Source organism: Delphinapterus leucas, unplaced genomic scaffold (assembly GCF_059928025.1).
Source record: "Delphinapterus leucas isolate spDelLeu-1000000601 "Yukka" unplaced genomic scaffold, BTC_Dleu_Yukka2 spDelLeu_asBTCV2_sq25, whole genome shotgun sequence".
In the NCBI taxonomy this organism is placed as follows: domain Eukaryota; kingdom Metazoa; phylum Chordata; class Mammalia; order Artiodactyla; family Monodontidae; genus Delphinapterus; species Delphinapterus leucas.
Window position 1 is genome coordinate 13,543,953 of NW_028322234.1, and position 14,371 is coordinate 13,558,323.

General features: G+C 52.2%; 1 protein-coding gene across 4 annotated transcripts; it reads left to right on the forward strand.

Annotated features, from left to right (window-relative positions):
* Positions 1-1,960: 1,960 nt before the first annotated feature.
* On the forward strand, positions 1,961-6,242 carry CLEC4G (C-type lectin domain family 4 member G). 4 transcript variants are annotated; one of them, XM_022557564.2, is made up of 9 exons: positions 1,961-2,079; positions 2,414-2,515; positions 2,765-2,874; positions 3,066-3,128; positions 3,265-3,369; positions 4,762-4,851; positions 5,070-5,218; positions 5,332-5,447; positions 5,746-6,242. In XM_022557564.2, exons 1-9 carry the CDS (start codon positions 2,012-2,014, stop codon positions 5,786-5,788), a joined length of 846 nt encoding a protein of 281 aa, XP_022413272.1. In that variant the 5' UTR covers positions 1,961-2,011; the 3' UTR covers positions 5,789-6,242. The 4 variants fall into 4 exon arrangements, with proteins under 4 accessions (XP_022413272.1, XP_022413275.1, XP_022413270.1 ...); XM_022557562.2 differs by having other exon boundaries at positions 1,962-2,079; positions 5,733-6,242; XM_022557563.2 differs by having other exon boundaries at positions 1,962-2,079; positions 2,821-2,874; positions 5,733-6,242.
* The last annotated feature ends 8,129 nt before the right edge of the window (positions 6,243-14,371 follow it).

Here is a 14,371-nt window from a genome sequence, read left to right on the forward strand (position 1 = left end):
CTCTGTATGACAGTCTCTAGATCCATCCATATCTCAACAAATGACCCAATTTCGTTCCTTTTTATGGCTGAGTAATATTCCATTGTATATACGTACCACATCTTCTTTATCCATTCGTCTGTCGATGGGCATTTAGGCTGCTTTTAGGGAGTGTACTAATTTCATTATTTTACACGTAGCTGTCCAGTTTTCCCAGCACCACTTATTGAAAAGACTGTCTTTTCTCCATTGTATATCCTTGCCTCCTTTGTCAGAGATTAGCTGACCATAGGTACATGGGTTTATCTCTGGGCTTTCTATCCTGTTCCATTGATCTATATTTCTGTTTTAGTGCCAGTACCATATTGTCTTGATTACTGTAGCTTTGTAGTATCGCCTGAGGTCAGGGAGTCTGATTCCTCCAACTCCGATTTTTTCCCTCAAGGCTGCTTTGGGTATTCGGGGTCTTTTGTGTCTCCATACAAATTTTAAGATTATTTTGTCCTAGTTCTGTAAAACATGCCATTGGTAATTTGATAGGGATTGCATTGAATCTGTAGATTGCTTTGGGTAGTATAGTCCTTTTCACAATATTGATTCTTCCAATCCAAGAACATGGTATATCTCTCCATCTATTTGTATCATCTTTACTTTCTTTCATCAGTGTCTTATAGCCTTGAAAGTCTGATTCTCTAGGAATTCCTCCTCCCATTGCCAGACCACCAGGTTGGGAAGCCTGACGTGGGGCTCAGAACCTTCACTCCAGTGGGAGGACTTCTGTGGTATAAGTGTTCTCCAGTTTGTGAGTCACCCACCCAGCAGTTATGGGATATGATTTTATTGTGATTGCGCCCCTCCTACCGTCCCATTGTGGCTTCTCCTTCGTCTTTGGATGTGGGGTATCATTTTTGGTGAGTTCCAGTGTCTTCCTGTCGATGATTGTTCAGCAGTTAGCTGTGATTCTGGTGTTCTCGCAAGAGGGAGTGAGAGCACGTCCTTCTACTCCGCCGTCTTGAACGAATCTCCAACTTACCTTTTAATTATGTTCATTATTGACTGTCTGTCTCTCCCCACCCCCTACTGGAATGTTAACTCCAAGAAAAAAGGAATTTTCTTCTTTAGTTCATTGATGTATCCTCAGTTCCTTGATCGATGCCTGGCATGTGGTAGGTGTCCAATATTAGTTGAAAGAATGAATGACATTTGGAGGGTTTTGTGCTTGGGGATGGTGCCAAGGCTTGCCGTGCATAACCTCATTTCTTTATCACAGCATCCCTTGGAGGGAGGCCTTGTCACTGTCCCCCTTTGCACAGAGGAGAAAAACAGAGGCTTCTAGAAGCTGCATATGGACACCCTACACACACACCCAATAGTAGAGTCCAGAAGCTTAGCTGGCCTCCATGGAACAACTGGCTGTGTTCTCCCTTCTAGTCGAAGAGGACTGAATGAAGGTCAGGGTCAAAGGTAGCTCCTGGCAGGCACCTGCAGGGGAGTAGAGGAGCCATGAGCAGCTGGCGTGGGGTTGGGGGGGGCACACCTGAAGGGGCTTTCTCAGGTACCCGCAGGGAGCCGCCTTGAACTTGGCTGGGTTCAGCCTGCCCCTCTCAGGAGGAAGGCCAACGCCAGGCCTATAAGTGATGCGGACCGAGCTCCAAAGTGAAGCCCCAGCAGAGCCTGGAACTTGTTGCTGGAGCACGTACCTGGTGATGGTCGGGGCTGGGGATGGGCGCCCAAGAGGCTGGGACTACACACACACACACACACACACACACACACACACACACACAGTTCACTCCCCCCATCCCTTCTACCCTCCCTCAACCCCCCTCAGCTCCCCACTTCCCCTCCCCGCCCCACCCTTACTGCAGCCCAGCCCAGCCCAGCCAAGCCCAGCCCAGAAAGGGCCCATCGCTGTGATTGGTCAGTGGTTCTCTGCACCAGGAATTGAGACACAGGAGACGGGAAGGAAGGAAGGGGGTGGGTGGGGCGGGGAGAGGGATGAGGCTACTTTTATATCTACTCCCAGAGCTGGATGTCTGTTCACCATGGACATGGCCGGGTACAGCAGGTGGGACGGCAGGCTGGAGGAGGTCCCCGGAGGTATGAGCAATGGGGCTGCCTCACAGGTCCCCTGGGGTCCCTCTCTGACCAGTGGTTTGGGGCTTGATGGGAGAATGGAGAGGACCAGCCCAGAGAGGGCCTAAGTAGTGAGCGCAGGAGAGACACCACAGGCCCTAGAGCCAGCTGGACCTGGATTAAAATTTCAACTCCACCACTTAGGGGCTGTGTGACCACAGACAAGTTACCGTACCTCTCTGAATGTCAGTTTCCTGAGAGGAACCCAAGCATCCAGGGCTCAGTCCTCAGGACCCAGGGATCCAGGGTGGTCCTGGTACCGGAGGAACTCCTCAGGAGTCCATCTGTGTTATCCCAGGGCACTGGGGACGCTGGGGACAGAGACCCCTCCTCCTGGCCCTGGCTCTCTTGGTGGTCACAATCCTGTGGGCCCTCGTTCTGAGCGTCCTGTTTTCCAAGGGTGAGTGACTGGATGACGGGGGAGGTCGTGTCCAGCCCCCCTGGGGACATAGACCTTTTCTCCGTCCCTGAGCACACCAGCCAGGTCTCAGGCCCTTGCCTGGGTCTGAGTGTGAACGCGTCAGAACAGAGTTTGTGTGCACGCACGTGTGTGCATATGTGCCTGTGAATGTGTTTGTCCTTTGTCGGTGTGTGTGCACATCACGTGCGCTGCACGCCTGTCCACCCACTCTGTGTGTCCGGTGATCAGGGTCCCTGCACCCCTCGGGCCGTGGGAAGAGTTCCCGAGTCCCCCTCTCTCTGCAGCCTCCACAGAGCGCGGGGCGCTGCTTGGCCAACAGGATCTGCTGAGGACAAACTGTACGTGCAGAACAGGGGCTCTTGGGTCCCCAAAGTTCGGGGGGCGGGAGGGTCTTGGACCCTGGCATCGGGGTAGTGGGTGGGTCGGTGGGGACCTCACAGTCTGCTAGGCTGGCCCTGGAGTTGGGCAGGGTCCTGTGAGTCCCCGAGGGTGACCTGGAGTGTGTGGGGTGGACGGGGGATCGTTCCAGCCTCGAAGCAGACGGCGGTGCTGGGTGTCCTGAAGGAGGAGGTCCGAGCCTGCAATAGCTGCTGTGAGACTGGTGGACCGAGGGTGCGGGGCTTGTGGCCGGGATTGGAGGAGGCGAGTGGGAGCGGGGCTCTGGCGTGTAGCGGGGGCGGCAGGCTGGTCTCAGATGTCCCGCCCCCATCCTCGCCCCCCCTTCCCAGGCCTGGGGACTCAGGCGCAGCTGCAGACCGTGCACACCAAGCTTAGAGAGGCACAGTCGAAGCTGATTCAGCAGGAGAGCACCCTGAAAGAACTGAGCGAGCGCGGTGAGGGCAGGACATTGCCATGATCCCTGACCCCTCACCCCGGCTGTTACCCTACCCTTGATTCACCTCCGGACCCCTCTGTGACCCCCACCTGTCCTGTGATCCTGACCATTGACCCCAGTCGTGTCCTCCATCCTGACCCTGACCTCTGGACTCTGACCTTGACTGCAACTCCTAACCCCAACTGCAACTGGACCCCACCCAGCTATAACAGTCCTTGACCTTGATGTCATTGTTGTTGTTTTTTTAACATCTCTATTGGAGTATAATTGCTTTACAATGGTGTGTTAGTTTCTGCTTTATAACAAAGTGAATCAGTTATACATATACATGTGTTCCCATATCTCTTCCCTCTTGTGTCTCCCTCCCTCCCATCCTCCCTATCCCACCCCTCTGGGTGGTCACAAAGCACCGAGCTGATCTCCCTGTGCCATGCGGCTGCTTCCCACTAGCTATCTACCTTACGTTTGGTAGTGTATATATGTCCATGCCACTCTCTCACTTTGTCCCAGCTTACCCTTCCCCCTCCCCATATCCTCAAGTCCATTCTCTAGTAGGTCTGTGTCTTTATTCCCGTCTTACCCCTAGGTTCTTCATGACCTTTTTTTTTTTCTTAAATTCCATATATATGTGTTAGCATACGGTATTTGTTTTTCTCTTTCTGACTTACTTCACTCTGTATGACAGACTCTAGGTCCATCCACCTCACTACAAATAACTCAATTTCGTTTCTTTTCATGGCTGAGTAATATTCCATTGTATATATGTGCCACATCTTCTTTATCCATTCATCTGTCGATGGACACTTAGGTTGCTTCCATCTCCTGGCTATTCTAAATAGAGCTGCAATCAACACTGTGGTACATGACTCTTTTTGAATTGTGGTTTTCTTAGGGTATATGCCCAGTAATGGGATTGCCGGGTCGTATGGTAGTTCTATTTTTAGTTTTTTAAGGAACCTCCATACTGTTCTCCATAGTGGCTGTATCAATTCACATTCCCACCAGCAGTGCAAGAGTGTTCCCTTTTCTCCATGCCCTCTCCAGCATTTACTGTTTGTAGATTTTTTGATGATGGCCATTCTGACTGGCGTGAGATGATATCTCATTGTAGTTTTGATTTGCATTTCTCTAATGATTAGTGATGTTGAGCATTCTTTCATGTGTTTGTTGGCAACCTGTATATCTTTGGAGAAATGTCTATTTAGGTCTTCTGCCCATTTTTGGATTGGGTTGTTTGCTCAATAACAAAAACAAACAACCCAATCCAAAAATGGGTGATGTCATTCTTGACCTTGGCAATGACTACGGAAGTGGATGCTGACCTTAACTAATCATGACCCTATTACTGATGCTGAGCCTGGCTATAATCTGGACCCCTTTTACCTCGCAGTGACCCAGAGCTTGGCTGAAGCCAGTAGGGACCGTGAGAACATCCGCACTGAGCTCTTCCGGGCGCTGGAAGGAGTCCGGCTCGGAAACAGTGAGCACGATCCGGAGGGTTGAAGGGGAGAGGAGAAGACAAGTGGATCCCGCCCTTGGGCCCCAGGGTTCCCTGATCCGCCTGGCCCCGCCCTTTGACCTTGGCCTGGTCTCAGTGGCACCGACCCTGAGCCCAGTGGTCCAACACTCCCCTCCCCAATCCTCACCATCTGCTCCATTTGGGAGCATATCGCCTCTTTGATCCTCGCCACCCTGCAGGCTCCTGCGAGGAGTGCCCCAAGTCGTGGCTGCCATTCCAGGGCTCCTGTTACCTTTTCTCCACCCAACGGGCCACGTGGGTGGAGGCGCAGCGCCACTGCGAGGGCGCCAGAGCGCACCTGGTGATTGTCGGGGGCCTGGATGAGCAGGTGCGCAGCTCCGGCTTTGGGGGGCGGGGTGCAGGGAGAAGGAGTTTACCTGAGGGGGCGTGGTTGGGGGCGGGGCCGGACGGACGCGTGGCTCAGTCTCCCCTCTTGCCCAGGGCTTCCTAAGTCGGAACACTGGTGGCCGCGGTTACTGGCTGGGCCTGAGGGCCGTGCGCAGGGCGCGCAGGATCCAGGGCTACCAGTGGGTGGACGGAGTCCCGCTCAGCTTCAGGTGAAGGAAGGGACTTGGGGAGGCTGACAGTTCGGATCCTAGGAGAAGCGCTTCGGCCAGATCTCAGGGCCTCCTTAGGGATGGGCGGGCTACACCCCAGGAAGTGACTAGGGTTAAATTCTGGGGTTAGGAAGTTATATCGCAGGTGCGTGTGCTCAGGTTAGACCCTCAGGATGTCTAGGTTAGCCCCAAGCAATAAACAGGCTAGACCCCGGAAAGGAAGGCTGGACCCCATGGCCATCCTCAGCCTAGCCTCCCAGCAACACCTCCGCTAAACCACTGCAGCCACTGGAATCAGGGGGAGCCCAATGACTCGCTGGGGCGCGAGGACTGCATCATGATTCTCCGCACGGGGATGTGGAACGACGCACCGTGCGACAACAGGGACGACAGCTGGATCTGTGAGAAGAGGCTCAGCTGCTGACCTCCCCCAGTGCCCCAGAGTCACGCCCACTGGCACTTGTCCAATCGCCTGAGCCGCTCACCGTCCTGGCTCCGCCCACCTCCATTAATTTCCCACCCCACCCACAGCGTAGGCCAGTAACTGCACTCTGAGACCTCCGCTCCAGCCTCACTGCAACCCCTCACCCGTGGACCTCACCTAGTCCCCACCCGCCCCAAAATCTGAGCTCCCCAGCCCTGTGATCTGACCCTATCGCCCTCCCTAACCAAGGTCAAGGATGGAGCTGTTTGATTTACTTTATTTTACCGTGCAGATGGAAGGCCTCAAAGAAGGGATTTTGAGAGCTTTCTTTGCAGCCCGAGGGAGCATCAATAAATGAGAAATGAATCTTGGCTCCTGGCTCTGGTTAGCTGTTCTAAGCTTTATCTCAGAGACTCTGATGTCACCCATGTGAGTGACCCTGACCTCAGGGGCCTATGATACCCCCCAAACCCAGTGGGTAACCTGCATTGGGCCAGGGGCTGTAGGGCACTGGGGACACAGGAATGAGTCTGACCCCCATCCCTACCCCTGGGACAATGTGACCAGTGACTCGACTGAGGAATACATGATGCGTTTGAAGGAGCCACCTGTGTCCCCAGGGAGAGGAGCTCTGCTGAGATGTTGCAGTGCTGGCCCTGTTCCTTGAGGAGACTGTCACCCTATTGTGGAGACTACGGGCAGCCTGACACAAGGCCCTGAGACAGGTGGGAGAGGGGCTGCCCGGATCTGATGAGCATGTCCCTTTCGTCTCGGGCACCCAGGTTCTGTGGGATGTTCAGGAAATACATCCAGAGAAGATGGACCTTCCAAGAACAATGGGATTTCAGCACATGGAGCTGGGAAGGGAGGGCTTTGCAGGTAGAGAGTGTTGGAAACTGTAAGCTATGGCTGAACCCATTTGGGGGGTGTGGGGTGCACACAGCCTAGGTTTATTAACTGGAGACTTTTGATCTGAATTTACCCTGCACTCCCAAAGCTTCCTGCTCCTGTCTTGGGGACCTGGGGGCTCTCCCAGCATTTCCAGTGGAGACGGATCCAACTGTCCAACTGAGGGGAGTGACAGGCTAGCAGCTTTTAGTTCTGTGCAGAGCTGAGTCCAGAACCAAAGCTGCTCAGAGCCCCCAAGCTGCCCAGCCCTGAGAGCATCCACTGAGCAGGAACAGGAGGGAACAGCATCCTAACTCCCTGGCCAGGCAGAATCTTTCAGTGCTGTAACCAGGAAACCCCCAACCCTTCTCTGAATCCTCTAAGCTGCAGCCCAGGGGACTTCCCTGGCAGTCTAGTGGTTAAGACTCCACACTTCCACTGCAGGGGGTGCAGGCTCGATATCTGGTGGGGGAACAGAGATCCTACATGCCGAGTGGTGTGGCCATAAATAAATAAATAAACTCCAACCCAGAGCAAGGCATTGACCTTTCCCAGGAGCCATCTGACTTATGGACAGATAAAATACCTAGTAGACTGTTGACCAGACTGATGGATTTCCAGACAGTCAGCTTGGAAGAGTGTATGAGTTTCCTACTGCTGCTGTAACAAATGCCTGCCAACTTGGTGGCTTGAAACAATATACATCTATTCTACAGTTGTGGAGGTCAGAAGTCCAAAATTAGTTTCATTGGGACTTTCCTGGCGGTCCAGTGGTTAAGACTCCATGCCTCCACTGCAGGGGCATGGGTTCAATCCCTGGTCGGGGAACTAAGATCCCGAATGCTGTGCAGTGCGGCCAAAAAGAGGAAATAAACAAAATTAGTTTCATTGGACTGAAATCAAGGTCACGAGGATCAGGCTCCCCCAAGAAGCTCCATGTCACCCAGCAATTCCACCTCTGGGTAGATATCCAAAAGAACTGAAAGCAGGGTCTTGAAAAGATATTTGCATACCCATGTTCATAGCAGCATTATTCACAATAGCCAACAGGGAGAAGCAGCCCAAGTGTCCATCAATGGATGAGTGGATAAACCAAACATACTCATCCATATAATGGAATATTATTCAGCCTTAAAAAGGAAGGAAATTCTGACACATATTACAGCATTATGCTGTGTGAAATAAGGACAAATACTGTTGTTTAATGGGTACAGAGTTTCAGTGTTGCAAGACGAAACAATTCTGGAGATCTGTTGCAGAACGATGCGAATATACTTAACACTCCTGAACTGTCCACTTAAAAATGGTTAAGATGGTATATTTTATGTTACGTTTATTTTACAACAGTTGAAAAAAAAATTTTATTTTAAATGCACTTATTTCAAGCTTACAATTTAACAAGTTTTGAGAAATATATACAGATGTGTAGGCACCACTGCACTGCAGATCTAGAACATTTCCATCACCTCCTAAAATTCCTTCTTGTCCCTTCCCAATCAATCCTCCCCTCCTCCCCTCCCCCAGGCCACCACTGACCTGCTTTCCATCACTATTGATGAGATCTGTCTTTTCTCAAATGCCATATACACTGAATCGTACAGTGTGTAGTGCTCTGTGCCTGGATTCTTTCTCTGGGCATATAGTGTTTTTGAGATGCACCCACGCTGTTGTAGTTTGTTTCTTTTCATTGCTGAATCATCTCCCATTGATCGGCTGGACCACCATCTGTGTATCCAGTCACCTGTTGACAGATGTTTGTGTTGTTTGAATGTGAGGGTATGAATCAAGCTACTGTGAATAATCTCATACAGAACTTTTTATGGATTTAAGTTTTCACTTCTCTTGGGTAAACACCTGGGAGTGGGTCGGATAGTAGGTAAGTGATTCAGTTTATAAGAAAATGCCAAACAGTTTTCCAAAGTGGTTGCACCCTTTTTGCATCCCCAATACTCAGCCATGTCTCCAGGCTCTGGTTGCTCCGGGAGGGTATTTTTGACCCAAGAGAGGCTTTAGCAGTTCTAGAACCAGGTGGAGGTGCTTATCTAGAGAAGAGCGGGGGGCGGAAATGAGGCTGGAAATTGAAGCTGATGTTGTGGGAAAGCGGGAAACACGGGTTTACATGGGCCTGATAACACGTGTTTTCACGGGAAGATGAGACAGGGCAGGGGGCTGGGAAGCAGGAGGTTGGGGAGGGGTCTCTGCCGTTTGGAACTACAGCCCCCTGAACAGAGACAAATAGAAGGGTTGTTGACTGCACCCCAAAGAGGGGCCTTCTGGGGGTGACAACAGTGGTGCTTCAGCAGACCGAGGAGGAGGTTGGCCAGCGAGAAGCTGGAGAGGGGAGAGCTGATGGGAGAGCAAGTCTCCGTGAACAAGGAGCAATTTCATTCATTCATTCAATGCCATCATTTTCTCACCCAGAAACATTTCTTGTGCACTTACTGTATGCCAGGCACTGGAGTTCCAATGGAGAACAAGAGGTAAAAATACCTCTTGTTTTTTTACCTTAGACTGAGTGGAAGCAGCCACCCACAAAATCGTATAGACGCTATGAGCCCATTTACATGAAGTTCTAGAATAGGCAGAACTACTCAAGCTTGGAAACTTGTGGGCACAGTGGTTCCCCTGGAGCAGAGGCAGAGACTTCCTGGGAAGGGCCATGAAAGAACTTTCTGGAATGATGGAAACATCCTGTACCTTGATAGGAGTTTGGATTACACAGGTGAATGCATTTGTCAAAGCTCCAAGAAAACACTGCTGGAATTTGTGTATTTCATTCTAAGTTATTTTACTCAAAAGGGAAAAAAGTTAGGAGAGCAGCCAGTGAACATTGACCTCTAGTTCACGGTCTGTGGGTTGGAGCATTTGGCGGGGGGGATTTAGTATTGATATTTAGGGGGCTGGAGTGAGCTAATGTCTGCACCTTACTTTGAAATGCATGAAAAATAAAATGGATTGAGGGGTGGATGGATGAACAGATTTGTAATCAAGCAAATATAGACAGTGTTGATTGTAGAATCTAGGGATGGATTTTCATTCTAAAACTCAACTTTTCTGTATGCTTGAACATTGTCATAATTAAATGTTGGGGTTCAGGTTGTGGTTGCTGCCTTCTTGGGGCTCACAGTCTGGCAGGTGATGAAGAGGAGGTGATGAGGAGAAATAGAAGGTGGTGTGCCCACGTGGTGAAATTGGAAGTGGAACATTGTGGAAAAGCAGTCCCCCCGCTCCCTGCACTTCTATCCTAAAGAGTGAGGTGGGGGAGGGAAAGCAGGGTCTGTCTTGGAGAGGCCAAAGGGGTTTGCGCTGGGAAGCAGGGGGTTGGGGGCAGAAGAGACCCCTTCCGGCCACCCTCTTATCCTTTCCCAGTAGGTGTTCCCACCAACAGCCCCCTGAGTGACCACATGACCCCACTGTCTGGGGCTGAGTCAGCAAATCAAAGATGACCTTGGAGCCCAGCCAGGGTTTCCTGGATGGAACGGCCCTATCTGTCACCCCGTTTTCCAAGGAAGTGAACTTGGGACAGAGTAGCTTGTCGTTTCCAACCTCCCGCATCCCTTCCCCCCCAATTCCAGGACCCCCCCCGGGATCCTGGGGCATCTTACTGGGTTGGCTGAGGTATCTGGGGAAGCCCCTAGAGTAGGACAGAACACACACTCCTCCTGTCCCCTTGGCAGCCCCTTTGCCATCCACCTCACCACCCCGCCCCCAACTCTTCCCTCTCCTGTGTCCCCACGTCCACTCACAGATGGCTCAAATGGATGGATTTGGCAGATGCAGACAGAAGGACCAGCGTCTAGAACCTGTGCTTGCCACTTACTTGATGGGCGAGCCTAGGCAAGTGACTTTGCCTCCCTGGGCCTCAGTTTTTGCATCTATCAGATGGGAACAATAATAACATCTACCTCCTCAGGTGCTGTGGTCAGCTGAACAATGACCCCCAAAGATGTTTCCGTCCCAATCCCTGGAACCTGTGAATAGGCAACCTGACAGGGTGAAAGGGGCTTTGCAGGTGAGATTAAGTTAAGGATCTGGAGATGGGGAGATGATCGTGGATTACTCAGGTAAGCCCAGTGTTATCCCAAGAGCCCTTATAAGAGAAAGGCAGGAGGATCAGAGTCAGAGAAAGGTTGAAAGATGCTACACTGTTTGCTTTGAAGATGGAGGAAGGGGCCACAGGCCATTGAAAGTGGGGGGCCTCTAGAAGCTGGAAAAGCTAAGAAAACATTCTCTCTAGAATGTCCAGGAGGAGGGCAACCCTGTCCACGCCTTGATTTTAGCCAGTGAGACCTGTATTGGGCTTCTGACCTCCAGAACTGCAAGATAATACACTTACGTTGTTTAAAGCCAGCCAGTTTGAGGTAATTCCTTACAGCAATCATTAAGAAACTCCTACAGATGTGATGTCTGTAAAGCACCTACTGTGTGCCTAGCCCTGAGCCACGGGCTGGGGACTCGGTGGTGACAACAGGCACTGCCCCTGCCCTTCTGGAACTCGTGTTCTAATGGGCACTGTGCAAGATATAAGCAAACCAGACACCTTCACAGGTGGGGGTCATAGAGACCATTGACAGGGTGACTGAGGGGCTAGGGGCCGCTTTAGCTGGGACCACTTCTCTTGGAGGGCAGAGAACTGGAGGATGAGGAAGGGCCAGCCAAGGGGCTCAAAAATCAGAAAAGTGTGCAGATGTGGCTGGAGCTGAGCAAAGGAACAATGCAGGCAAGGAAGGTGCCAGCCACACAGGGCCCTGCTGGCTGCAGGGAGTTTTCTTCCAAGAGCCTTTGTGCTTTGTGGCGGGGGGCGGGGGAGGGTATTAATAATGGGAGATACGCGACATTGATGTGTTTCCGGAAATAGTGCTAACAGCGCTCCCATTGTTGCAGGCTTCTCTCTATCCTGCGGAAGAGACTTTTTTTTTAATCGTGCGGAAGGACTTATGCACACAACAACCTACGTGAGAGAACTGTGCATATACCCACTTTACAGATGAGGAAACTGAGGCCCACAGGAGAAGGGGGTGGAGCTGGGACTTCGTGGCCTTCTCTCACCCACGCAGGTTGTGGAGAGTCACCCAGTCGGGGGAAGCAGTGACTAGGTATATCCAGAAGAGGGCAGCACTCCTACCGTCCTGACCAACCTAGGGAACCAGCCCGCAGAAGAGCCAGATGGAGCAGAAAAACCTCACCATCCTAGACCAAAGTCCTTAAGGTCTCGGGGCCTGGTCCCTGAGGGACTGAGGACCTGGGGTCCTGGATTTCTGGGTTCCTGAGGGTCAAGACTGGGATCTTGGGGAATTCGCTGGCGGCCCAATGGTTAGGACTTGGCGCTTTCATGGCTTTCGCTGCCGTGGCTGGGATTCAATCCCTGGTCAGCAAACTAAGATCCCACAAGCCATGCAGCATGACCAAAAAACTGGGAATAAACAAACAAACAAACAAACAAACAAACAAATAAATAAAACAGAGCCAGTGTTAAAAAAAAAAAAGACTAGGGTCTTGGCTTCCTGGGTCCCTAAGGGGCTGGGGGCCTGGATTTCTGGGGTCCTGAAAGTCAGGACTGGGGTCCTGAAATCCTGGATCTCCAAAGGGCTAGGGGCCTGGATCACTGAGTGTGGGGCTTGGGGTCCTGGCTTCTTGGGTCCTTAAGGGTTTGGATTCCTGGGTCTCCAGGAAGCTCAGAGCATGGGTCCCTGATGGTGGAGCCTGGGGTCCAAGGTTTCTGTATCTCTAGGGGGCTGGGAGCCATCCTCTAGCCTGGTCCCCACACAATATCCCATCCTCTCAGAGAACCATGGGCAATGTCAGAGAGAAACCCCCGAATCTCCCAGTGCAGTCCTGGAATGCTCTCAGGATTCCCAGGATGGGCTGGCTCAGCCACCCCTGGTCCCTGGGGATGTGCTGGGGCCTGGAGGGGCTGGAGGGAGTGGGCATTGGGCCTGGGAGTCTCTCCAGAAGGAAGGATGTGGACGAGCCAGCCTCTGTGTCCCCCTCATCCTGAGCCCCCCCACCCAAGCCCTCGCCACCCACAACAGCACAAAATAACAAAATCAGCCATGTCAGGCTCCAGGAGGTGATAATGCAGAGCCAGCCGCTTCCCATCCCACACGTGCCTTTCCTCTTCCTGCTGACCTGCTCTCTGCGTGGATGACGGTTGGGAAGGGGAGTAAGGAGGGGCACATTTGCCTGTGAGCTCAGGGCCCCTCCAGGAAGGGGGCCCAGGTCCTACCCGCGGAGAGCTCCGGGTCCCAGGAGAGGCCCACCTAACACAGATGGACTGGGTAAGGGGAATACAGAGGACTGTGGGGTCTCAGAGGAGGCCTCCAACCCAGCCTCTGCAGTCAGGGAGGCCTCCGTGCAAACTGTCACTGCAGGCCAGCTTGGCACCCCAGGAGTGGCAGCCGCCAGTGCAAAGGCCCTGAGGTGTAAGAGTGCACCAGGGGAGTCTTGTAGGGAGTGGGGCTGGGGGAAGGTGTGGCTGGAGAGGCTGAAGAGCAGCAGGTAAAGCCCTTGAACTCCAGGCAGGGGAGGCATGGAGGGTTGGAAGCGGGGGAAGATGTGGTCCTGTGGCTGATGGAGAGGGGACTGCCACCATTGTCCAGGAGGGAAGATGGTGACCGGGGGTGGGGTCGTGGAAGAGGAGAGACAGGACCAGTCAAAAGATAAGGAATGCGGCTGATGGGGTGGGGAGAAGGCAGGTGGTGGTGGGCAATGCTGTGCTCAGCCCGGGGCAGGGGTCACAGCTGGGCTCCCTCTACTTATCACACCAGTCCCCCTCGATTTCCTCCAACAGACCCTGCTGCCCAGGGGATCCCCATGCGTGTGCAGAAGGGGCAGGTGGCAGCTACGCGGGGCCTTGCGGGCTCATCTTTGCCCTTTGCAAGTGCTGTTTCCCCTGCTGGGGATCCCTCCCCTTATCCATGAGCTGGGGGTCTCATTCCCTGCAGGGGTTCCGGCTAAACGTCACCTACTCAGAGAGCTTTCCTGGATCACTATTTAAATAGTGCCTCTGACACCCCCTCCTCCTATCTCCTTTATGTCTCTGACATCCGTCACCATCTGACATTTGTCTGTCTCCCCAGATAGAACGTCTCAGCTCCAAGGGTAGAGATTTTGTCCAGCTTGTTCATGACATCAGCCCCAAGGGCCCATCATGGTGTCCAGTGTCTCACTGAATGCATGAATGAATGAATGAGTGAATGACAGTGATGAAATAAAAATTCACATTTGTACTGAGCCTGCGCGTCTGGAGCCTGTGCTCCCCAGCAAGAGAGGCCGCCATAGTGAGAGGCCCGCGCACCGCGATGAAGAGTAGCCCCCACTTGCCACAACTAGAGAAAGCCCGCGCACAGAAACAAAGACCCAACACGGCAAAAATAAATTAATTAATTTAAAAATAGAGAATAAGGTCTTTGAATGCAGAGAATATGCTTTAAAAAAATTCACATTTTAAGGGGAGAAGAGAAAAATTTAAACATAAAATTTTTCCTCTGCCCTTTGGTCTCCTCCCTCGCCCTCTTGTGTGCATGGTTCATCTGCATTATGTGTGAACCAGACCTCCCCAACGGCAGAAATACCTACTCAACCATAAAGATCAATTTTCTCCCTCTGGCGC

Bases quoted from the DNA above. Each gene is read 5' to 3' on its own strand.
- CLEC4G (XM_022557562.2), top strand. From the start codon at position 2,012: ATGTCTGTTCACCATGGACATGGCCGGGTACAGCAGGTGGGACGGCAG. The intron at 3,129-3,264 runs GTGAGACTGGTG...CCCCCTTCCCAG, and splicing joins CCGAGCCTGCAATAGCTGCT to GCCTGGGGACTCAGGCGCAG. The intron at 5,219-5,331 runs GTGCGCAGCTCC...CCTCTTGCCCAG, and splicing joins TCGGGGGCCTGGATGAGCAG to GGCTTCCTAAGTCGGAACAC.